The following is a 25,997-nucleotide window of genomic DNA, read 5'->3' on the forward strand; positions in this document are numbered from 1 at the left end:
TACCAAATGTTTAAATTGGTCAATTTCCAAAATTTAAGGGGTGGGCCAAGGTGCCCCTCCCAAATTTTTCAAGGGGTGCACAAATATACCCATATCTCATGAAAGGGAATGGACCCCTATACATGACCATATAACCATATAAGGTAATAACACCTCATCAAAGGGGATAAATTGAGCCAAAAACCAAACACGTGGTATAACGTATTGCTTACGTTTATATTTTTGGCAATTTTGTACCCCTAGAAGGAAATGAGGTGGACCACCCAAATTTATCATAATAGATATTAGGGTCCTGTACTATAATACCCAATGTTTAAATTGGTCAATTTCCAAAATTTAAGTGGTGGGCCAAGGTACCCCTCCCAAATTTTTCAAGGGGTGCATTAATATACCCATGTCTTATGAAAGGTAATGGACCCCTGTATACGTCCATATAACCATATAGGGTAATAACACCTCATCAAAGAGGATAAATTAGGTCAAAAACCCCCGAAATTTGAATTTTTGGCAATTTTTTACCCATGAAAGGGAACGACATAGACCCCCAATACTGATAGAGGTACATACTATGGTCCTAGGCTACCACACCAAATTTTTAGATTTGGCAATTTCCAAAATTTAAGGGGGGTGGTCCTAGGTATCCCTGCCAAAATTTAGGGGGTGGGCCAAGGTACCCCTGCCAAAATTTAGAGGGGGTGGTCCTAGGTACCCCTAGGTCATTGACCCCGGGCCAGGTCATTGACCTTTGACCCTGGTCATGAAAGAGAGTGAGGATGAGTCATTCGGGCGAACGCGGGCCCCTACTACTTCCGAGACCCGATCGCACTCTATTCACTAGACTAAAGGAAAAAGGAAACTATAGCAGAATTTATTTGTGTTGATTATGCATTGTGATGGTCGAGTTCGTTTTTGCCTCCGTTTATTCTAGTGCAGTTGTCAACCTCAGAGAACAGAATTATCGATTTTCGTCTTTAAAATTATCGTATATTACAAAAAAATCGATTTTCATCTTTAAAATTATCGTATATTACAAAAAATCAATTTTCGTCTTTAAAATTATCGTATATTACAAAAAATCGATTTTCGTCTTTATAACTATCGTATATTACAAAAATCGATTTTCGTCCTTAAAATTATCGTATATTACAAAAAATCGATTTTCGTCTTTAAAATTATCGTATATTAGAAAAAATCGATTTTCATCTTTAAAATTATCGTATATTACAAGAAAATTAATTTTCGTCTTTAAAATTATCGCATATTACAAAAAATCGATTTTCGTCTTTATAATTATCGTATATTACAAAAAATCTATTTCCATCTTTAAAATTATCGTATATTACAAAAAATCGATTTTCGTATTTAAAATTATCGTATATTACAAAAAAAATGGATTTTCGTCCTTAAAATTATCGTATATTACAAAAAAAGTAATTGAATTTAAAGAGTGGATGCAGAATTGCAATTTGCCCATTCTCAAATAGTTATTGATTTATTTATAGCATGAATGAATGTTAAAAATCTCAGTGGGTGTGGTTTTAATTGTTTGAAACAAATATTTGCACGATTTATTCATAGACTCAAAAGCTGCAAATACGGGTGCGTTCTAAAATTATCGTATGTTCACCTATTATCGCAATGGCTTTATCGTATGATTGGTGGCCCTGTTGTGGTGTGACGTATGTTCAAAGTTATTCACTGTTCTCAATTTTACGAGGTCATTATTTAATCTACTAATATTCGCAAATCATCTAACTTTCTGAAAACCCTGTATGATGATGATTCATGAAAATAGAGAATAGATTTTATGGTGTTATACGTTCTTATTTAAAGATACTTATTTCATCTCGAAATTTTCTTGTAAGGGTATTAAATGATTCATACGTACTACGCTTTCCTAGTTTCCTTTTACATTTCTGTAAACATTTTGTGTTGAGAATAGTGTGTTTGTGTTCACTGAAATGTTTCGATAGTCATCTATTATATTCTTTTAACCCTTTAACTGGCAAGCATTGATAGCATTACCATTAAAATATTTAGTTTGTTTTTTTGGTTGAACCATGTCTTCTTGATCATAGTTTCGTAATTTTTAAAGATTTTTGTACTTCGATTACAAAATACAGGGTGTTTATTTCAAAGCAATTGAGGAGGTGAGCGCAACAGTGGTCTAACCCACATTTTAAAAAATAAAGAAAAATCAAGTTAAACACATGTGTTTTTTGGTACTATATATATAATGTATGACACATTCAACCACTTGTGGTTCCTCTTGGTATATTGTACAAAAAGCACATGAGTTTAACTTGATTTTTCTTTATTTTTAAACAATGTGGGTTAGGCCACTGTTGCGGTCACCCCCTCAATTGCTCATGAGCAGCATTGCCCTATTATGGTCAAATATCATAACAATATTTTCAGTAATTAGCAGCAGTTTCGTTGAAATATTTTCCTACAGAACAAGAAACCACAAATAAATAAATAAATAAATAAAAACTTTCACGGAACGTAGGAGATGAAGCTTCTTCAGTACTAATTTTGACTGCCCCTGTTGACGAAGATTAGAAATATCTAAACACGCGACCCGCAAATATGCTGCTTTGCGAACAGTCTTGAAAATAGTTTTTGTATTCTGTTAAACTGATTTTCGTATCTCAGATTTTGCTTATTTCCCTTACTAACTTTTACGAACAATTTTGTACCATGTCTCGCTTTTATACTCGCTTGAGAAGTAAGCTGAGTTTACTTACCTTATGTTCCGTATGCTCGAAGACACCTCAAACATTCTTTTTTTGGTTTGTTTTAGAATGTACAGATTACTTTTATGATTATTGTTGGAAGATGAAATAACAGTGATGTGTAATATTTTAAAGAGGTCGATGTGTTTTGAATATGGGCACTGGCCTGAGTTGCTAGGTTATCTGTTAATTGCACTAAATTTTGCCGAGGTTTTTAAGGAAGGATTGTGATAGAAGGGACTAGATAATTAGTTAATCAAGATACTATATGTTTCTGTGCCCAAGCAAGGCGGGCCTCAGGTTACAGAAATACGTACTTACAAGAAATATCTACACATCGTCTTCTGATATTCAACACCGCGTATCTCCAATTTTGGCAAATTTGAGTTTTTGATACCATTAGAATCAGTATAGGATGGCGCACATTCTAGGTAAGTAGTACACCTATATCACGACAGATGGCTCTGTTATTCCCTCAAAGTAATACCGCGTATATTGTTATGCTCTAAATTGTTATGAAATACCGCGTAAAGTGAGTCTTGACCATTGTATTGGTTTGGCGGCAGAGATAGTTTGTTGTGTTAACTTCATAAGAAAAGAGCAGAAATGTTACATTATTTTGGAAGTACATTTTCTAATTTCAGGGCTCATAGTGGTCTGGTCTCTTGTAAATAGTTGAAAAGTGACCAAAAGCACACGAAAAAGTGACTAGAATCTCATCATGTCCCTTTTTTCCTTTGTCAATTTCCCCTTCACCTCTGTTTTTTTTTCGTCTTTTCTTCTTGAATTCTTCTTTTTGAGCTTCTTCCTTTCTTAGGTTTTCTAAGTATGCTTTGTAGTTAAGGTAAGCAGACTTAGCAGATGACAGAAGCTTCTGAGTAAATGGAACCAGTTCTGGCCTATTTCCGAATTTCTTCATCCCAGACATTATATTTAACTTAGCATTGAAAGTTCTCAAAGCCATGAAATATTCAAATTCATTACCTAGTCTTAAGAACAACATATTATACAAGCATAACACAAGACGAACATGATTAGCCACACACACAAAAAAAAAAAAAAAAAAAAAAAAAACATACACAACGTTGAGCGGAGCGTTAACTATTACGAGAGAAAACTAAAAGACTATTATGATAGAAGAATAGACAGGAGGGTTCTCAACCAAACCTTGAGAGCTTAAGCATCCACCAACCATCCACTGTGCTTTGGAAAGAATAAAAAGCTGGAGTAAGAATAAAGCTGACTGTTTCACATATGGCAGCAAGGATTGAAGCTTTCAGAAGAGTAATGAGTAACAAGTTTCTGCCGTTTTCCAATTATTTTTATATTTTTCTTAGAAAACTGCCAATGCAAAACATAAATCACACGAAAAAGTCACTTTTAGTGACAAATTTAAAAAAAAAAGTAACTCACTATGAGCCCTGTAATTTGTAATATCTGTAGATAATTTAAGTTTGCTTATGACTTTCAGAGTAAAATACTGTAAAATTCTTGTGGCAATAGTTACGCGGAATCGCTTCTCGATTATTGTAATTTACGCGGTATTGAATCAAATATTACATGTAAGTTTGCTTGAAAACTCAATAATAGTTAAAATTAAATTAGTTATGCATAATTACAGTGGTATATTTAGGGGGACATCACGGCTTAAGCTCCCTCCCCCCGAAATTTTATTTATTATATTGAAGTAAATGAAATATCTTGCAGAATTTTCGCATTTCCAGGAATAAAGTTAGCAACCCCCCGAAAAAATCGTAAATACGCCACTGTGTAATTACATTTGTTAGTAACGAATTTTCGTATCATAACAATTGTCATATAATAAATTGACACATAATAATGCATATGGTTTTTTAAAAACAAAATTAAAATCATATTTTCAGTGTATATTTTCGTACACGGAAGATAAAAAATAGTAAATAAAAAGCAATAATATATAGTCAAGGTTAGTTGTGTAAATAAAAAAAAAAAACTTTCCCATCAAAAGCAACAACAATTAATTAACCTCTACGTAAACTTCTCGGCCCGTTGCTTTTACAAAATATAAACACATCTAGTAACGTAATATAAAAAACAAATGCATAAACTTTCAAAAAATAGCAACAACAAAAATACGTATTAAAAAACAATTTTTAAAATTTTTCTGCATATTACATCAAAAAGTTAAATAATATAAAAAGCACGGGCAAGAGGCATAAAACATCACAATTAACCTCTCCGTCAAATAATAGTATTAAATCAAATCTTCAGTAACCGCCATAAAGTTAAAAACACTTGCTTTGTAAATATCTTTTCTTTTCCTATAATATCCCTTCTTCACTTTTGGGAGAAGTTTCAGTAAAACTCTGTCATCTGGCATATATGAGTAAAAAAGTAATTTATCATTATAAATACGTCTCCTGGTAACACGCAACCCACTATACAAGTCAATTTTCAAAAATTTTATTCTCATTTTTATACAATTCAACATAATAAATTATATTTTAAATGGGGCCTCATGTTTTCATTTCAAGCCCTAAAATTTAACGACACCAAAAAATTTAGGTTAGTTTAAATTGCACGTTAAAAAATTCAATATTATTTACAATGTCATGCTTTTGCATTTTTTAATATTTTACAATTATGGAGTCTTCTGTATATTTGGAGAAAAACGAAGTAATTTCTTAAGCTTTTGGTAGTAATTGTTGGGTATAAATTCCGTTTCAGAAAAATTATACAGGCTATCGAGGAAGATGACCAACGTTTCACGACATGAAATTATATCAGCAATGAGCTTTAGCATAGAAAATAATAACAATAATAATAATAATAATAATAAAAAACACGAAGCTAATGCTGGGAATGAGCTACAGACATTTCCAACAGTACATAATATAGAATTCGCAGGTATGAACACGGTTTGCATGTCTTATATACTAACAAAAAGACATTGTTCTAGATACTACATTAGGTTAGACTAGGTTAGTTTTGTGTGTATAGCTTTTATTGCACTTCTACAATAATTCTGAATAGTTTAAACTGCGTATTATTATTATGGTAACACTATTGTGTAGGTCTACATGCAGTTACTATATTAATCTTTATATTCGTGTTCTTACGTAATAATGTATAACAAAACAAGACAGTGCAAATTAGAATAATATGAGTATCTCATATTATGAGATACACATAGGCCTATGCATTTACAAATCCACATCATATTGTGTTCAAATTTATTATCTGCTGTTATTATGTCTACACTATATTTAATCTATATTTTTAATACCCTTGTCATTCGCAAAAAATTCAAACGTGGTTCCCCAAATAATTTGCTCTCAAAACTTGATTTTTTGTCTCACTCCTTTTCTTCTCTTGTATTTCTTTTCAGATAGAATTTGAACTTGCTAGTTCTTCAACACTGAATACCACCGAACCAATGATATTGGATTTAGAAATACCAAGTATTTGCAGTATGATATGGATATTATGCACAACAGAGTCCTCTGACAACAAGTAATCCACTATTTGGAAAAAATGTAATTGGTGTTGTAGAAAAAGTGAATAAAAATGTAGGTACTAATGAGAATTCAAAAGTTTACAACGTTGATAATTTAGAAACTCTAGATGACACGACTAATTCAGAATCTGTACATCCAGCAGGACTTCTAGAAAATAATACCCACGTGCAATCTTTTATATCCAATAATATTCATGAAGATGAGATAATGCATAGCGAAAACTCTGATGCTACAGCTGGAAAGATAAGTAATGAAAGGAAGTGGAAGAGGAATAATAAAAATAAAAGAATGAGGGGTGAAGCGAATTTAGACGAACAAAACATGATAAATGTTAAAACGATGTGAAAAGAAATGAAAGACAAACAGGACCTACTTGCAAATCAGCATTGCGGGAGAAGTCAATAAAAAGACATTGTAATAACATAGCAGAGGATCAAAGAAAAGCAATATTTGACAAGTTTTGGAAGGAGATGACTTGGGATCAACGCAGAGTTTTTGTGGTTATTGCTGTAAAAGGTCAAGTGTGGTAAGAGAAAGAAATAATGAAGATTCGCGAAGGCAAGGAACATTAAAATACTTCTTGACACGTCAGGGGCAGCACATATAAGTGTGTAAGACAATGTTTCTTCATACTTTATGAATCAAATTGTGGTTTGTTTATTATTGGGTGTATGGTAAAATAAATAAATAAATAAATAAAATAAAAAAATAACAGTGGTATGGCATCACCTTCAGGCAAAACGAAACCTTACCAGAGAAATAATGGAAAAGACGATGAGAAAGCTTTCCCGAAAGATTTTTTTCAATGGACTACCTAAGCTACCTTTTCATTATTGTCGGTTCTCATCAACAAAGGTATATTTGGAGCCTATAGTGCGTTCTACAACACAACTCTATGAGTTGTACAGTGCAGAATGTTCTAAAGCATCTAAAAGTGTACTGAGCACATTTACATTTTATGAGCTATTTAATGAAATGAATTTATCTTTTTTTTTTTTTTTTTTCAACAAGAAGGGTAAATGTGACCGTTGTCCATCTTACGAAACAAAAAAACTTAAGTGAGGACAGTACAAGATTCACATTAATCTTGAAAATACAGCACGTTCTGAAAAACAGGCAGATAGAAAGAAAACATTAGATGATCTTGTTCATATTTTCACGCAAGATGTTCCAGCTGTTAGCACCACACATCAGGCTACTGCTATGTATTACAAAACAAAACTAAATGTTCATAATTTTACTATGTACAATATTGGTACAAAAGAAGTAACATGCTATTGGTTTGATGAGAGTGAAGGTAGTTTTGAATCTTCCATGTTTGCAACTTGCGTGATCGACAAAATCAAACCACTAATCAAATATGATCCGAGAGGCCAATCATTCTGTCGTGCGATGGCTATGGATGTCAGAATAAAACCGCGTCCTTTCCAACGCTCTGTTGCATCTTTTCAGAGACAGTGGAGTACTAATGGAGCAAAAATATTTGGTAAAAGATCATAGCCAAATGGAATATGACTCTGTTTACAGTGTTATTGAACGAAAACTTATTTATCGGGAAATATATCTACCCAGCCAATATAAGTGCAATTACTACGGAAGCCCGGAGAAAACCTTTTCCATATAAGTCAACAATACGTTATTCATGACTTTTTCGAGACTATTCAGGCGAGAGCACTAAAGTATATGATTCAATTCGACCTGGAAATTCGGAAGGACGACGCTGAAAATGCATCAAGTTCACGTCCTACGATACGACCCCTGGGGTAGAAGAAACTTCAAAATTTACTTTTCTGAAGGATATCAGCCACTTTCAAGAAGACCAAAAGCTGTTGAATGCATCAGCGAGTTTGCAAGACCTAAAAGCAGTGATCCCTCATGATTGTCATTTGTTTTATGATGCTCTGCCCTATGCAACTACGGTGAAGAAAGCTATAAGTTGACTTGACGAAAAAGGTCTCAATGTCATCAAAATAGTCATTTCATTTGTGATTCTCTTCTGTATTCTTATAACAATATTGATCTTAATTTTTATGAATAGTGTTCATCCTTTTAGATCAATGGCGAAGAGTTCCCAATAGAATAGACAGACACTTATAAACGTCTATACACGACAATGGTTACACTATACATGCATACATATTTATGCATAAAATAATAATGTGAACATTGTGTTGTATTAGAAATTTTCGTTAGGTCGTAGAATACCAATTCTAAAGAGAAGGGCTCGACATTATTGCAGATTAATCCAATCAACTCTGGTCTTTCCTTCCGAGTGCAACTTTTATAACTTCTGTTACGAATAGTACTTATGTTTAAAAACTAATTTTGAAAATTTAATTACCTCTTGCTGTTTATCCGTACGTGTATTATAAATTGAAACCACTTATCATACGGGAAAACAGAAAGACTGGCTTTGAAACTTTATAAAACTAAATTTCTAGCTTAATGGCCTTAGAAGTAAAAACCTTAGTAGAAAACTTTATTATCGTCTTAAGAACAACTTTGACAGATTCACTATTTGTATTCGATCTTTTTTGTTAATTCGTATTTCATATTGTTCATAATTATAATGACATCCACTTCATGTAAATTAAAATTATTTCAAGCAGAACACACACAAATTTATTTACGTGCAATACAGCGTAAGGAACATTCTATCTCAAAAATGATAAATACAATACACCGTATGTTACTTTAAAAATACAAGAAAAGCAAATAACTGTATTTTTTTTTTAAAAAAAAAAAGTACTGCATAATTATTTTTATTCAAATTGAGGCTAAAGTTTTTTTTCTCCTGTAAAATTGGTGAAATATTACTTACGCGGTGTTGAATCTCAAAGGACGATATCCAAAATATACAAGTGTAATTAAAATGTAATTTGTACAGGAGAAAATGTCGTTGCCCTTTAGTCTTCTCGACAGCCTTGACAGTGAAAATACTCTTTGGCAATTATATATATATAATTGCTTGTAATATGGGCTTGTAATTTAAAAATGACCGTATTTACAGACTATTGCGATGGATCTCCTTCAAAGTCCCCTGCTTCCTGAACACAACGGTGTTTCTACTTCTGGAACAATTCCTGAAAATTATCTTTCGTAAAGGTGTGAAGAACTCTCCGTATTTGCCTGGATGTCTTCAGTTGAGTCAAATCTCTCCCCTTTCAACGACAATTTACTTTAGGAAACAGGTAGAAGTCGGCACGGGGCAAATCAGAGGAACAGGGGGTTGCGGAAGCACAAGATTGTTGAATTTGGCCAGAAATTTCTGGATCGATAACGCACAATGCGTCAATGAGGTGTTGTGGTGAAGGACCCAATCCAGAGGGCAGACCTTTTCCTCCGCAAATCTTCGCGCAAACGCTAAAGGACACTTTTGTAGTATTCCTGGTTGACTGTCTGCCCCCCTAGGAGCAAATTCATGATGCATGATACCCGTAGAACTATATTTCTGGGCTTACAGCATCTATGGTCATTTTTGCCCATCACGATGAGAGATGACGTCCTTCGGCGATTACACTACCCGGAGAATTGAGGGAAGGAAAAAACTGGCTTGGGAGTTGTATGTAAAATACTATTCCGGCATTTACCTGATGTGAATGAGGAAAACCCAGGAAAAACCTCACTCAGGGTGGCTAGGTTGAAAAATCTTTTATACCTTTCTGACCAAATGTCCCCACCGGGAATCGAATCCGGAATCATTCGTAGTACGCCACGATGAAGATAAGGCGCAGAGTACATTATTTGAGCAAGATACCCGAAGTACTTTGTGTTTATCCAATTCTGAATGGGAAATAAAGAAAAGGTCGAATTGACGTTCCTAATGCAAATTAAGGTTATTAATAAATTGATGAATAACGGTTATGTGAATATGTCTGAGAAAGAAGATGTAATAATTGGGATGGTTCCCATATATCAGATCGTATAATGCTACAAAAAATTATAACGATACTTAGCAGTCCTATGCATATCACCGACGACGGTCGTTGTATATAGCAGCTAGTTAGAGGAGATTCTTTAAGTTCTTATGTATTTTACTTTCCACGCATCGTTGAAAACACTTAGTTTCTACTTCAGCACCACTCTTCCAATAATTAAACTCCTTCAATAATGAAAGAAACACAATGCGGAAAAAAAGTTCTCCGATTCTTGATTCACGACCACCCATCTCTTGCATTTGACTTGCTCCTATATACTATAATCTGTCTCGCCTGTTAGAGAACTCCTTTACTCGGAAAATATTTGTGACTAACTCAACAGTTCTGCGACGCTAAACTTCACGATTTTTCGCTGTGTATGATTGGGAAGAAACTATCTACTGCGGTGGTGGTTATGCATAGTCTTAGACGATTTACAGTTTGTGCTGTACGCATCAACAACGTACAGAGTTTTTGCCGTATCCAATTGACATTTTTATTAGATACACATTTAAAAGTAGTAAAAGTGAGCTCTGGTGGCTAAATGGTTAGTATACATGCCTTTGGCGCAGTATGTCCAGGTTCAATTGCCGATGGGAGCTCATGTGGTTTGTATTTCATATAGCCTTACCGTTAAAAGGGACGCTTAACCAACCAAAAAGTAAGAGTGCTGAAATAGTAAAAAGAACATATACAAACTTTCGTACATCATAGATTTATTTAAGGTAACTTAAATCCATGTAAAATACATATGTACAAAAGGGGCCAACTCATTCCTACGTCGTTTGGTTTGAAATTTCGATCAACAGATCATTGGTTCCACTTGATCTGATAGCATTCATCCATACACACACAAATATATATCTTATACACTGAATTACTATCTGTTCGCTTTCTACTGTGCAAAGGGAACGTTGAATAACCAGAGATACTTTATTTAAAATAAGAGGTGTTTTCATTATGCAGTTTTTGTTGGTCGGAACGGAATGGTGAAGAACGTCAAATATCGGACTGTAAAAAGAGTTTTCGTCTGTACAAAAATATGTTCCACAAAATGTCCCATCCAGTCACTTGGACATCCGATCCACAACCACTCGACAACACCAAATGCACAACCTCGCAAAATCTTCCGATGGATTTTGTACCGTTCGTTCTTTATGGCAGCGTTTGTGTTGTGTGGCTCACTGTCACCAATCATATCACGATTGGTGTCTGAAGCCTAGCCTCATACAGTTGTTCTATTTGAATCTCCAGCCAGACGATCGATAATCTAGAAAAATAAAGAATAATTATTAAGATATTTTGAAAATATGAACGCATTTTAATTGTTTAGTTGTTCAACCTTATTCAGTTCTTTTCAAACATCCTAATGCTACCAAAGTTCTTAAGGGGGCAGACTACTAAATATTTTTGAAAAGCTGACAAATTTTCTTTTGCCCGTTTTTCGTAAGTGAAAAGAGGTACTGAAATGTAACTTACCACAATAATAGATAATGTTATTCTACACCCGAAAATACGAATCGGAAGAATTATCAGTGTTGCCATCCATAGAAACTACAGTGTGTCCAGAATTTGAATTACCCAAAAATCTAGGTTAAGACAGCGACTAGAAAAATGAACTCAACGGTAGTTGATTACTTATCATATTGTCTTCGTTCTTTGTTAACTACTTTTTAAATAATGTTTGGTCGGAACGGAATGGTGAAGAACGTCAAATATTGGACTGTAAAAAGAGTTTTCATCTGTACAAAAATACTTATTTATTTTGAACTTTACTTATTTATACTGTAATAACTTATTTATTTTGTAATAAGTTATGTAAGTTATTACAGAATAAGTACAAATATTATTTAAAAAGTAGTAAACAAGGAACCAAGACAACATGATAAGTCATCAATTATCGTTGAGTTCATTTTTCTAGTCGCTGTCTTAACCTAGATTTTTGGGTAATTCAAATTCTGGACACACTGAAATTTCTATGGATGGCAACACTGATTATTCTTTCAATTCGTATTTTTGGGTGTAGAATAATATTATCTATTATTGTAATAAGTTAAATTTCATTATCTCTTTCCACTTACGAAAAACGGGCAAAAGAAAAATTGTTATGTTTTGAAAAATACTTAGTAGTCTACCCCCTTAACATAACTCTCCTTTTCAGTACCGAAGCTGTGTGATACAGGAACATAGATCTTAATTGAGATTGCAAAACACACATTCCCACAGGCAAACTCTATTCTAGATTGGAAGAGTACATATTTGGAAATCTTTAAGTTTTACGTCCCACGATTATGCCGGCTAGGCTAAAGGAGATGATGATGATGAGAAATCAATGAAAGAGTGGAATGTAGAAAGTGAGAGGAAACGGGAGAACTCCAAGAAAACTCACACATTCACGGTGTTTGTCTACTACAAAGCTCACTTGGCGCGAGCAGGGATCGGACCTAGGTCCCAACGCACCAGATGTGAACGCTCTACCACTGAGCCACCGCGACCCCAAATATTTGGATACCTAGTTATGCTACGTCAATATGTCACGTAAGCTTCGTGCTGCACAAGGAGAGACATACGTAATTTAGCAACTACATCATCATTTGAAAAGTTCTATTTAGTCTCAAAGATATTTATTTCATATTTAGCTATTTACAATGAATGAAGAAAAAAAAAAAAAAAACCTCTCAAATCGTCTTTTTTCAGAGTCCAAATTACTACTACAAATTTATTTCATTTTCTAATATTTCATGAGGGAAGACTAAATACTTTCAGCATATCTATAATACATTTGCGGCTCAACGATTGTTTTTATACAGTAGCTAATGAAAATATCAATTTGGGTTGTTTCCGGTAGAGAGGAACGTTTTCTTTACGTGGAATAAACTATACTGAAATTCTTTAATATATGCATTCTAAAGCAATAAATAAATAAATAAATAATACTCCACGACGCACCATACAAGTAACAATCTATATATTAAAATGCTAGGTTTATATGTTTCGTAACCAATTCTTTTGACAATGATATCTCGGAAACCACAAGCTCTGAAAAAATGCCGTTTTCACTGATCGATTGCAAACTTTATGTAGATTGTTCAGTTCTAATTGAATATATATATTTTTTAATGGCCGTTATTTCTTTATTACATTTTTTAGGAGTACACTGAAAGTATTGGAACTTTAAAAGATAAGTCATCACATCCTACGAGTTATACATTCCAACATCATACATTTGTATACGGGGTGAGTATATCTCTCCGGAGTTTGTTTCATGGCCAAATGATAATGAAAAAACGAAGGATAATCATTTCTACAGTCTAAGATCAATCTTTATTGTTTGGAGAGTTTTGCCCAATGAACACCATATATCATTGACGTTATAATTAATTGTGCTGTATGCAAGAAGAAAGAGAACACTGATCATACATGAATTAGAAACTCCAACTGGAAGTAGGCTCAAATCTTGCAAACGGTGCGATATTGAAAAAATCTCCCCTTTATGATGCCCCTTGCCGATTTTTATCAACACATCCTTCCCTTGTGTCTGTAAAAGGACATGTACGGATGTTGTGAGGAATAACAAGGAGATTCATGCTCATATGTGAATGATGCGCTGTGTACAGAGCGCAGGTTCAGCTAGTAAGTATTAAAATTGTTCATTCGTTCCGACGATATTAACAAAAGAACCTATATAATAGATATATTCACTTGCTGTTGCTGTGATTTTTTCTCAAAAATGACTCTTACCTCTGCTAGTAGGTAAATAATGTGATTAACAACGCGAGTAGTTTTTGGATTCCACTTTAAACAGCAGGTTCGGTCTGATATAACCTCAATGCTGAGGAGGGGCGTTCAACTCCAATCAAGAAAATGTATAATTCAGTTATAACGTATTTCTTTAAAACAAAACCGCTTATCACCAGTTCTCGGAAACCAGTACGCCTAAGACGTGAAATTTCTTGCAAATATTGTTCTTAAATCCTAAACTCTGAATACGGGAAATGAAAAGTGAAAGATTTTTCATTATTACATGCTTCTTTTCCGGTTGCCATATTTTGGTATCTTGTATAGTAATGTATGAGTATGAATTATGGAATTAAATATTGGAGTATCAGTCATTGTGGTATGACGTGTCCTTATTAAGACTTATTTGTTTACATGCATACAGCAAAGCTGAGTACTCACTCGTTGGAAAAGGAAGAAAAAAAAAAGTAAAATCTTTGGCATATCCTATAGCTATATCTGCACAAACACTCAAAGAAACAACAATTGCTTGAAACACTCTGAATATTACCGCCTGTCATAAAATGTAATCGATGACTTACCGAATAATGCGCTACGTACATTTCAAGATTTACCTGCTGCCAAAGGGAGCTTCTACCAAGTACTAACACCAGCAACAAAAATGGTTCCTGGGGGCGCGGTGGCTCAGTGATAGAGCGTTCATCTCCGGTGCTTAGGGTCCCTGGTTCGATTCCAGCTCGCACCGTGTGGACTTTGTGGTGGACAGACACCATACTCGTGGGTTTTCTCGGGGTTCTCCCGTTTCCTCCCACTTTCTTCATTCCACCATTTTATTCATTTCTCATCATCATCGTCTCCTTTAGCCTAACCGGCATAACCGTGGGACATAAAACCTAAAGATTTCATTTCAAGAATGGTTCCTTCTATGCATTTCTACTAACAGATGGCCACAAGATCATTTTCGTGTGTCTATTACTTATGTCAGGCAGTGTACATTTATTCCACCCTCTGCCATATATATTGTTTGCAGAACGATCGTACGATCAGATACTCCGAAATACAAAATCAAAATATTAACATGAATTTTTGTCATCATACTTTTTACATTATGATGGCAATTTGCTATCAATTTCATTTAGGAAGGATAATATCAATCTAAGTAAATTTTCACAAACGTTAATCAAAATTAAATCATTAAAATCCTTCTACTACTGTATCTCAATCATCATTAAAATACTTTTACTACTTTCAGAGTACTTTTCCGTCATTAAAATGGTGGACTGAGTGGATGTTTCGCTGGAACTTGTATATTTGGAAATTACTCATGAGTTAATTTGTTTTAGAACCACGTACAGTAAGCCATCTGAAAACCTGCTACATTTGCTCCAAGTATGTTGTCTGTTTATGATCATGAAGACGACAGAGCTAATAACTAACAAACTGTCCTTAGCCAACTGCATCCAGTTTCTACTTTGTACTCCTATTTCTGCGAGATCCATCATAATATTGTTCTCCTATCTGCGCCTGATCTTCCTAATGGTCTTTTTCTGATCGAATTTCGAATTAAAATTTTAAAAACGTTTCTAATTTCTTCCATTCTAGCTACATGACTTGGTTACCTAACCCTTTTAGACTTAGTGACCTTGACAATGTTAGGTAAACGATACAAATTATAGTGTTCCTCATTATGAAGTATCCGCCATCCCCCATTCCCGTCTTTCTTGGGCCCGAATATTCGATTCAAAATTTTATTTTCAAATACTTTTAGTCTACGCTCTTCCCTCAGTTCAAGCAACTTTGAAAACTGGAATTGAAAATACCAAGACCGTATTTCAATGCCACCGCAAGGGTTTGAAATATCAAGAAAAATGATCTCACAAAGAAACGAGGAAGCATTGGGTACAAGGTAAGATTATATTTTTATATTAAAATGTACTCTATATCATTATTTGCAATTCTAGTCTCTCTTTGTGTTTGCTTTGTACTTATGTATTTCTAACCCTTATTATTAGAGAAGATTTTACCTGATCCGATATATTGTTATAGTTATTCCTATGTATTTTATGAAAGCTTGCAGTTAAGTTGTTTTGATTTTAATCTGGTATTCCTTCAACTCGATTTCATAGTCGTGATTGACATTAAGACGAAAGTAAAACTGTCACTATTATAAATGAAATTTTAAGCGATTTGTGCTTTGCAGAACATAATAGCGTACTAGATGTATAGATCCTGTCAACTTGATGGAAACAACTGGAGTTAAAAAAACACGTCAGATTTCTGGTTTGGCAACGGTCAGGTGGCGACCGCAGCGCAGGATTCTTCGTAGGGGTGTGTTAGGCTAAACTATGAACTGCGTGAGTAGTAGAACGATAGTGTACAGTGAACTGAGCAGACTGTGATAGTGTAAAATGAGCGACATTCCTAATTTCCAAAGAGGGCAAATTGTTGGCGCTCGGTTAAGTGGTAAAACCATAACAAAAGTGGTGAGTGTTGCGAGAACCAGTGTCCAAAGTGATGACGGCATACAACACTCACGGCAAAATCACATCGGCCAAGAGGAACAGTGGTCGAAAGAAAATCTTTAGTGGCAAATCTCAGTGAGCATTAAAGTGGATTGTTACTCAGAATCGCCGTGTGACTGCAGTGCACATGACAAGTAACTCAAGCAGCAACTTCTCCAGCCTGGGTCGACAATCACAGTCTGCCGTGAGTTACATGACATGGGACATACGAAACTGCTGGTACGGGACCATAACGCAGACCGATGGTGCCGTGAACATGCAACATGAACATTGATAACACTAGTTAACAAACTTAAACTTTTTGTTTGTTACATGAGAAAAATCACCTGATCTTAAAGGAACTTTTTGCGCTGAATTCGAATATGCACTCGGTTTCTCTCCATCACGTACAGTTTTCCCGTAACAGAGGGATTTTCGGGAAATTCCCTCAAAAATTTCCCTTTTTCAGATATTTTATTCCCCTAGCTCCTGTCCCCTTACATATAGTAACATAGAAATTATACCTAAGTATACCTTGATTTATATTTAATAAACCCTAAAAGTTTCGTAAAAATCGCTTTGTTCTTTCTAGAGAAATAAATATATTTGTATGTATACTGTGTGCACTGTTTATTGCACCTGATAGTAATGCTTTCAGATCTCCTGAGTTGGGGTAAAAACGATTTGCTTTATTACTACAAATACAGACATAAAAATGAATATTTACAATAGTCAACAACACACTTGTATTGCTCTCTGTAAATTAGAAACGTGTATAAAAATAGAATGTACTTCCAACGTATATTTTTTTAAACGTACAGTATATGTATATCTTAATACATATATATACAATTCTCCAAGTTTTTTCGTTTTGTTCATGAAATGGTTATCAATATTTGTTATCAAATGTAACAGAATGCAAAAGAAAGAAAGAATGGAATACAGACTCATTGTTGACAACAATGAACTAATGCAGTCTGAATTTTCCACTACGGTATCGTTTCCCCCCTCCCCCCGCGCATTTCTTTCTTTCTTGTGTTCTTGACACCTGGTGAGGGAGTTTTGTACATTTTTATATTGACGTGTGGTTTAACACTACTTCACTTTCAAAGTTGTCTTTGCTGCTAAGAGTGCTTTCATGTTTGATCTTAACGGCATTATACCCAACTAAGACCAGAAGTTTAGTTTGTGATCAGTACAATGGCGTCAAGAGGACGGCGTTCGTGTGTTAACTCACCAAATAGTTTTTGTTATGTGTGTGGCCAGTTTGTAGTTAAAGGACAGTGTAGATCCATTACGCCATCGGTGAAACTAGCATATTATATATATTTCGGATGTCGTGTGGGAGATCAGGACAAAACTTGGGCACCCAACATAATTTGTGCGTCGTGCTACATCACTTTACTTGCATGGGCCAAAGGGAAACGGAGGTTCATGAAATTTGCTGTACCAATGGTGTGGAGAGAACCCACCAACCATCTGGATGATTGTTATTTTTGTCTCACAGTAGTTAAGGGACATTCTAAAAAAAAAAAAAAAAAAAAAAAAAAAAAAAAAAAAAAAAAAAACAATAAGTTATCCCAACGTTAAATCCGCAATTAGACCTATTCCGCACGGGGATGAACTTCCACTTCCCGAGCCCCCTACCAACTGGGAAGAGATATGGCCAAAAGACTCTGATGATGATCATGACCTTGATGAACCATCGACATCAACATGTATATCCAAGGATCCAACGTTCATCCCTGACTGTGTTCGCGAGCCACATTTCATCCGGCAATGTGAACTTAATAACCTAGTCCGTGATTTGCACTTGACAAAACAAGAGGCGGAACTTCTGGGATCAAGGCTCCAGCAGTGGAACTTATTGGATGCAGAAACGAACATATCAGTGTACAGGAAAAGGCATGTTCAATTTTCAAGCTATTTCTCAATGCAAGATAATGTGTGCGTATGTACGGATATAAATGGGTTGATGGCGGAGCTAGGAATTCCTTACGTTCCAGAAGAATGGAGGTTATTTATCGACGCGTCAAAGGTCAGGCTTAAAGCTGTCCTTTTACATAATGGAAATAAAAAATCTTCTATACCACTTGCGCACTCAGTGAAGATTAAGGAATTCTATGACACCATGTCAACTTTGCTAAATCTTATAAATTACAAGGACCATTGTTGGCAAATATGTTGTGATCTCAAGGTAGTTGGTATTTTATTAGGACTGCAGTGCGGTTACACGAAGTATCAATGTTTTTTATGTTTATGGGATAGCCGAGCTGATGACAAACATTATGAAGGAATGGGAACCTAGAGTGAATTACGTACCTGGAGAATGCAACGTCAAATACGCTCCTTTGGTAGATCCTAATAAGATATTACTACCGCCACTTCATATCAAGTTAGGACTTATGAAAAACTTTGTCAAAGCCATGGACACATTTGGTGAAGGTTTCAAGTATTTGCGAGATAAGTTCCCTAACCTGAGTGATGCTAAGATTTCAGCGGGAGTGTTTATTGGTCCCCAAATTAGGAAATTAATGCTTGATGATAGCTTTGACAGCAAGTTAAACAGTGCTGAGCTAGCTGCCTGGACAGCATTTAAGTGTATTGTGCGCAACTTTCTGGGCAATAACAAAGCTGAGAGTTACACAGAAATCGTACAGGACATGATACAGAAATACAAAGAGTTGGGTTGTAGGATGTCTTTAAAAATCCACTTTTTGCACTCCCACCTCAGCTTCTTTCCTGCTAACCTAGGTGCTCTCAGCGACGAACAGGGGGAAAGATTCCACCAAGATATAATGGCAATGGAGAAAAGGTACCAGGGACGATGGGATCCTTCAATGATGGGGGACTATTGTTGGGGTCTTGTTAGAGAATGCAACATTTCTTACAAAAGAAGGAAGTAGTGTACGTTTTTGTAACCCAATCGAAGTTTCATATATTGTGATAGTTTTGACTGTCTTTTCATGACCTTTTGGTACATTTGTATTATTGTTTATTGTAAATTGTCACACTTGTAAATTATATTGTATTATATTTTATATATGTGTTTGTGGTAATAAAGCAAAACGTTTTACCTCAACTTAAGAGATTTGAAAGCATTACTATAAGGTGCAATAAACAGTACACACAGTATACATACAAACATATTTATTTCTCTAGAAAGAATAAAGCGATTATTACGAAACTTGAAGGGTTTGTTAAATATGAATCAAAGTATACTTAGGTATAATTTCTATGTTAGTATATGCAAGAGGACAAGATCTTGGGGTGTAAAATAAACGAAAAGGGAAATTTTTTAGGGATTTTCCCGAAAATCCCTCTGTTACGGGGAAATCGTACGTGATGAAGAAAAACCGAGTGCATATTCGAATTCAGCGCAAAAAGTTCCTTTAAGAACAGGTATTTCCTTTTATGTAACAAAACCTTTGTTAACTAGTGTAACTGGTAACGTGTGGTAAGGTCGAATACTATCTGGCGAACGCCGGAAGAAGCGTGTGGTCCTCAGTGTCTCCGCCCAACTGTGAAACATGGGGAGCGACTCTGATGCTGTGAGAAGCAATATTCTGGTTATTAGTGAATCCTTTGCTGATGCTTACCGATCGCGTCAATGTCAAGGATTATTCCTCATGTTTATGGGATCATATGCATCCTACCTCATTCCTATGTTCCAGAAGTTGTTTCTGGGTAATGATGCCATATTCTAGGATGCTAATAGGCCTAGTCATGCAACAGGAGCTATTGCAGCGGGTTTAAAGAACATCGGAATGAAGTCGGACACCTGCCCTGGCTGCTCAATCCTCGGACTTGAACATAATTGAACATCTGTTGCCCGATCTGGAGACACGAATCTGGCGCAGATTTCTGCTTCCATTATCTTCCATGGAACTGAGTGATGCATTCCACTAGCTACGATTCGCGACCACTATGATTCTATTCCACGTCGCATCGGAGCCGTTCTGATAGCGAAAGGTGGCGCAAATTAATCTGATAAATTGTACTTTTTCTTAAAGGTGTTTCCATTAAATTGATAAGTATTTGTACGTATTTAATGTTAATGTATAACGGATTATATTAACCCTTAAGTACTACACATGTTTTTTATCACATTACTAACGCGGAGTCTGTCACGACGCGATGTCAATTTTCGCATACACACAAAATATAACCAAGAAGATAGAGGAAGCCTAATCAGGAACGGTGGTCGAACGGGAAGTTATGGCGAAAAGACATTTCCAGCGGAGTCTGGCAGACTCCGCGTAGTATTTACAGGTTAAAAATCTTTTTTGAGTAGTATGAGATGCACCACTATGTACTTACCGCTCTTAATCCTGGCAAATTTAATATTGTGCCCAACAATGGTACTCGTCGTAGAAAATTAATAGCAACGGGGAAAAATCCACTGAAAAATAAAGAGAAACAACAATAAAGATTCTTTCACAATGTAAAACACTGATAATTAAAAAAAAAAAAAAAAAAAAAAAACTAAAATAAGATCTGACCCACACTAAAAGGAAAATAAAATACTGTAATTAATGTACTAAAAACTATGAACAATCTGAAATCAAGGTTATTAAGAAAATGAAATGAAATCTTTAAGTTTTACGTCCCATAATTATGCCGGCTAGGCTAAAGGAGAAATGAATGAAATGATCGAATGAAGAAAAAGGGAGGAAACGGGAGAACCCCAAGAAAATCCACGCACAGTGTTTGTCCACCACAAAGTTCACTTGGCTTGAGCGGGATCGAACCAAGGACCCCACCCACCAGAGGTGAAAACTCTACCACTGAACCACCACGGCCCCAAAAGATTATTAATAGTAGTAGAATCGATAAGTGTAAGCGGATTCTACTGAGTTTCAGTTCAGGATCCGAAACACATTTTCCCGAGAAGGGGAAAAAATGTGGACACACGTAACTGAAAGGGGTTTTCTGAGAGAGAAATGTGGTTCTCGTGATTTTTATTGTTTTAAGTTAGATTTTAGTGCCTACAGACCCAACTCACTTATAACTCTCTCTCCATGTCCTGGGGATGTATTCGAGGAGGACGGGGAGGGGAGATTTAGATGCTAACATTCATTAAGGTCATAAAATATAAAGAATATTAAAGTTTAACACTCGTTGAATTTTACGCGTTCAGCTACAGGGTAACTTCCAGAAAAGTGTGAGGTATATGGTATAGAAATAAAGGATTTTCACACTAAATGGCACGGCTCAGGTCGGGTCACTTTGGCCCAATACGACTCAGCACGAATATGAAAAATAAATACTTTTCGCAATAGTTTCTCAGTTTCAGAAAAAAAGTGCAGATTGAGAATACGAGACCACATTACATTTAAATATAAATTACTACCATAAACATGTCTTTATGACTTATTTCAATTAGTATTACAACTGCAAATACTTTGCAAGAAGTACAAATCTTTTTAAAAAAAATTCAAGGGCAACAAACTGTTTAAAATGGAATGTATACTTGTGAACGATCTTTGTGAATGAAAGTGGCCCAGATGCATGTAATATGCATGACAACAACGATTATTTTGAAACTAAGATTTGGACAAGCGAAGTGAAGGTTTTATTGGTAAATGTTTTGTTCTTGTGTAAGAAGCAGAACAGTAGCTAGATTATCGATATTGCCCAATGTGTTTAAATTTCAACAGAAACTTAAGCGAAATTTGCAGATCTAGATATGGTGAAAAAATATATAGAAACTATTTCCATTTTATGTGTTATTATTATCATTTGTGAATGGAAATACTGAGTACTGAGAATATTTTGATTTGAATGTGCCTTATAGAAAGTGTGTGTCAGGTATAGTGAATATGAGGAACATATGACAGTAATTTTTGGGAGATCGCTTATAAATTAATTTCTCTGGTATTATGCAAAGTGACTATAGGAGAGAAATCTTAATATGACTGTAGTTTCTAAGAAAATGTTAGTTTACGCTCAGTCACTATCGCTAACGTGCCTGTTCCCTACAGATCCATCCGCTCTGCCCTGCCCTGCGCAAAAATAGATACAATTCTTGCTCGTAGTGGCCACCTTGCACAGGTTGTGCGTGTCGCGACTCATCGGCTGGTAACCACTGTATTAACATGTAAAGATACAAATATGTCTGCATCTCGTCTTTGGTAGTGGGAAACAATTTGTTGTTGTTCCTACATTTCGGTTCCTAGTGTAATGTTGTCTGATATACAGGTTTCTTTCAACAGCAACTTCTTCCCATAATGAATCAGTTAGTTATTTTGAATATCTAGGGGAAGCAGGTTCTGGTGGAAGCTGCTTAAGCATCCTTGGATTTACATCACATGTCCTCGAAAACGGAAATATTTGTGGTCTGTTTCGCATTTTCTTCTATTTCCATCCCTCGCCCCCCCCCCCCCTTCCGTCCTAGTCGGATTTAGCCTAGCAGTGTCACTTCCATTCAAGTCTGTGTTTGCTTCTTTGTTTTTAGAATCGCAATTATCACTCTCACTGGCGATATTTTTCATAATATGAATTTTCAGTATTACTTTCATTGTATCTAAAACATTGTGGTTTGTAAGACGTTTTCTTTTCAATTCCATGATTACTAGAACAGAGACTGACTTTTATAATGCTATTTCCCCCTCTATGCCATCTCGTACCATAAAACACTACCAAAGAAAAATGAAGCCCTTCACGCTAGGGCCGTACTACCCAGGCTGGAAACCGGGAAATTTCCCAGTGGATCTGGACGGTGATTGTTTTTTAGTGCGTCCTCCGCCTCATATCGTAAGTAGCTGTATATGCACAAAAAAGACACACATCACACACTCCTCGCATACGGAAGTAAAGGACAGGAGGACGATAATATGTCGAGTATGGCAAACAGTCAACTAATCCCAGACCAGCGTTGCCAGTCCATGATGTTGTGAAAACAGCTTTTCAAATATTTTTTCGTAATTTAACCCTTGAAAGGTTCCTGATTTCCACTCTGCTTTATAATTTTGCTAATATTGAAGTATTCAGTTAAATTGAAAACTCAAATGATGCTATAAGTTGAATCAAAATAACAGTTTACATTTTACAGCACCGCTGTTTTCCTAATAGAAAATATACAGGGCCGGATTAAGACCATTGAGGGCCCTGGAGCAAGAAAATACAAGGGGGCCCATCAAAAACTTTTATGATGGACCCTCTCTCAACACGTTCAAAAGGGTCTATGAATTATATAGGAGTGACTCATGCCATGTTTTTTAAACTTCTATGGTGAAAATGTTTTCAGTAATTTTGGAAATTCTTGGGGTCCCCTTAGTCACTGTTGATATAGGACAATGGGGAAGTGTTGAATTTATATAAATTATAAATTACTTCTGATGCTTCATATGTGTTAGTATATGCACCAGGGGCGCCTATGAGGGGTTCATGGCATAGATGTGCCATTGTTATTTTGGGGTGAGATACGAAGTAATGGAGCTTTGCAGATGATTCTACAGTTGCAAGAGAAGAATGGAGGATTGGACATTACGTCAGATCTGTCAGTGTCAGTGCCTAAAAATGTTTTAAATCTCATTTAAAGGCTTTTCAGCATACTTGTCAGGGGAGGGGGCAGTACGTACATGTGAATGGACTTCTGGTGGGCCTAGCCACGATTGCGTAAAATTTAATGAACTTCAGCCATTCACGCCATCTAGCCGCGACTGCATAAAATTTAATGAACTTCAACCTTGAATAGGATATGATTGTAGTAAAAAAAATCGAATAATCCAAGCTCTGAATGAAACTAATTATTCCTTTTTTTCAATGGAACATGACACGTGATGATATTTTTTAAAGAAAAAGTGTTTAATATAGATGAACTACGGTTGCTCATTATGGCTGGCAGCCATAAGTATATGTCAGCTCCAAGATAGACACCGGCTCATAGTCATGGGTAAAGCACAGTTGGGTCATAGGATTTCCTCCTAAATCGAAAAGGCCACTTATGAACCCTACTACATTAGGACTAAGGAGTAGGAACTAGATGTTGATAAAGGATCGCTGGGTATCATTAAGCTATTCGACATCACAAAAAATATAATTAATTATAATGGTTTCGAATATACGCTTAAATATTTGGTACTTACCAGAAATTTTATTTAGCAATTTTTCACAAGTAATGTTCTAATACAATGACTGTCAACTTTGAATAACAATGGCAAGTTCATTCTGTATATACACACACATGTAGAAAAATATTTTTATTATTCTCAACAGTTTTCGAGTAAATTTTATATGTGAGTTCTAGAAAATGTAGTGATTTTGAGAAATTACGTTTGTCAAACAATGGTGAAATAGCAACATGTGAATATCTACTCGATTTAACACTCAAAAGTTACGTCACCAGTTGAAGATACCAGAAACACTGAAAGAAGTATCGAAGTTATTAGGATTTAATTAAAGAAAAATATGCAAAATAAGTCGAAATTATTTGTTTATATATATATATACAGAGTTAGCATAAATGATTCATTCATTTTTGAAAAGGCTATATTTTTAAAAGTATTACACGTATGTCTTCGCGAATTCTGTCGAGGAATTTGAAGCTTAAAATATACAAAACGATAATCATTCCTGTTGTTCTGTATGGTTGCGAAACATGGTCACTTACTCTGAGGGAAGAACATAGATTGAAAGTACTTGAGAACAAGATCCTGATACGAATATTCGGACCCAAGAAGAACGGGAATGGGGAATGGCGGAAACTTCATAACGAGGAACTACATAATTTATATGGTTTACCCAACATTGTTAGGGTCGTCAAGTCTAGGAGGCTCAGGTGGGTAGGTCATGTAGCTAGAATGGAAGAAAGTAGAAATGCTTTCAAAGTCTTGAGTGGAAGACCAATCGGAAAATGACCATTAGGAAGACCTAGGCGCAGATGGGAGGATAATATTAAGATGGATCTGGCAGAGATTGGAATACAAAATAGAAACTGGATGCAGTTAGCTAAGCATAGAAGTCAGTGGAGAGCTTTTGTGAACGCGGCATTGAACATCCGGGTTCCATAGGCCATAGACTGAGTTAGTTTATTACACGTACACATGAAAGATATATGAAAAGAACCACAAACTCACCAACTTTATATTTTGTAGAGTTTGACACCCACTCATTGGCACATCCCGCATCGCTGGATTGGGCGTATTGGAGAGAATGACCTAGCTTTGTTCCTCTGGCCTCCCAGATTTCCTGATTTAACGCCCTGTGACTTCTTCCTGTGGGGGTACGTTAAGGACCGTGTTTACGTGCCCCCACTGCCGCAATGCTGTCGAGCTCAAAGAACGCATCAGTGTTACCGTGCAAACAATTGACAGGACTACAAAATGTATGGAATAAGCTCGAGTATCATCTGGACGTGTGTCGTACCACCAAAGGAGCACATATTGAACTTTTATAAAGGGTGTATAAACTTAGCGAGTTTGTGGTCCTTTCCATATATATATATCTTTCATGTGTGTACGTGTAATATCTTTGAACATAGTCTTCAAAATGAATGAATCATTTATGCCAGCGCTGTACATTATTTCGTGTAAAAATGAATACTTTAACATAACATGTTAATGGTTGATCTGATTTTAGTTTAGCGTCCCTTTCAGCAGCGAGGCT

General features: G+C 35.5%; 1 protein-coding gene across 2 annotated transcripts in view; it reads right to left on the minus strand.

Moving 5' to 3' along the window:
* Positions 1-10,848: 10,848 nt before the first annotated feature.
* LOC145662272 (vesicle transport protein GOT1B) overlaps positions 10,849-25,997 on the minus strand; it is a 34,939-nt gene continuing 19,790 nt past the window's right edge. For both annotated transcript variants that reach the window (XM_081727658.1, XM_081727659.1), the window contains exons 4-5: positions 20,709-20,790; positions 10,849-11,419 (exon numbers count right to left, since the gene is read on the minus strand). In XM_081727658.1, coding sequence (XP_081583784.1) covers positions 11,375-11,419; positions 20,709-20,790 — 127 coding nt within the window. In that variant the 3' untranslated portion in view covers positions 10,849-11,374. The remainder of the gene's footprint in view (positions 11,420-20,708; positions 20,791-25,997) is intronic.

The sequence above is a fragment of the Thermobia domestica genome, chromosome 10 (assembly GCF_964235325.1).
Source record: "Thermobia domestica chromosome 10, izTheDome1.hap1.1, whole genome shotgun sequence".
Lineage (NCBI taxonomy): Eukaryota > Metazoa > Arthropoda > Insecta > Zygentoma > Lepismatidae > Thermobia > Thermobia domestica.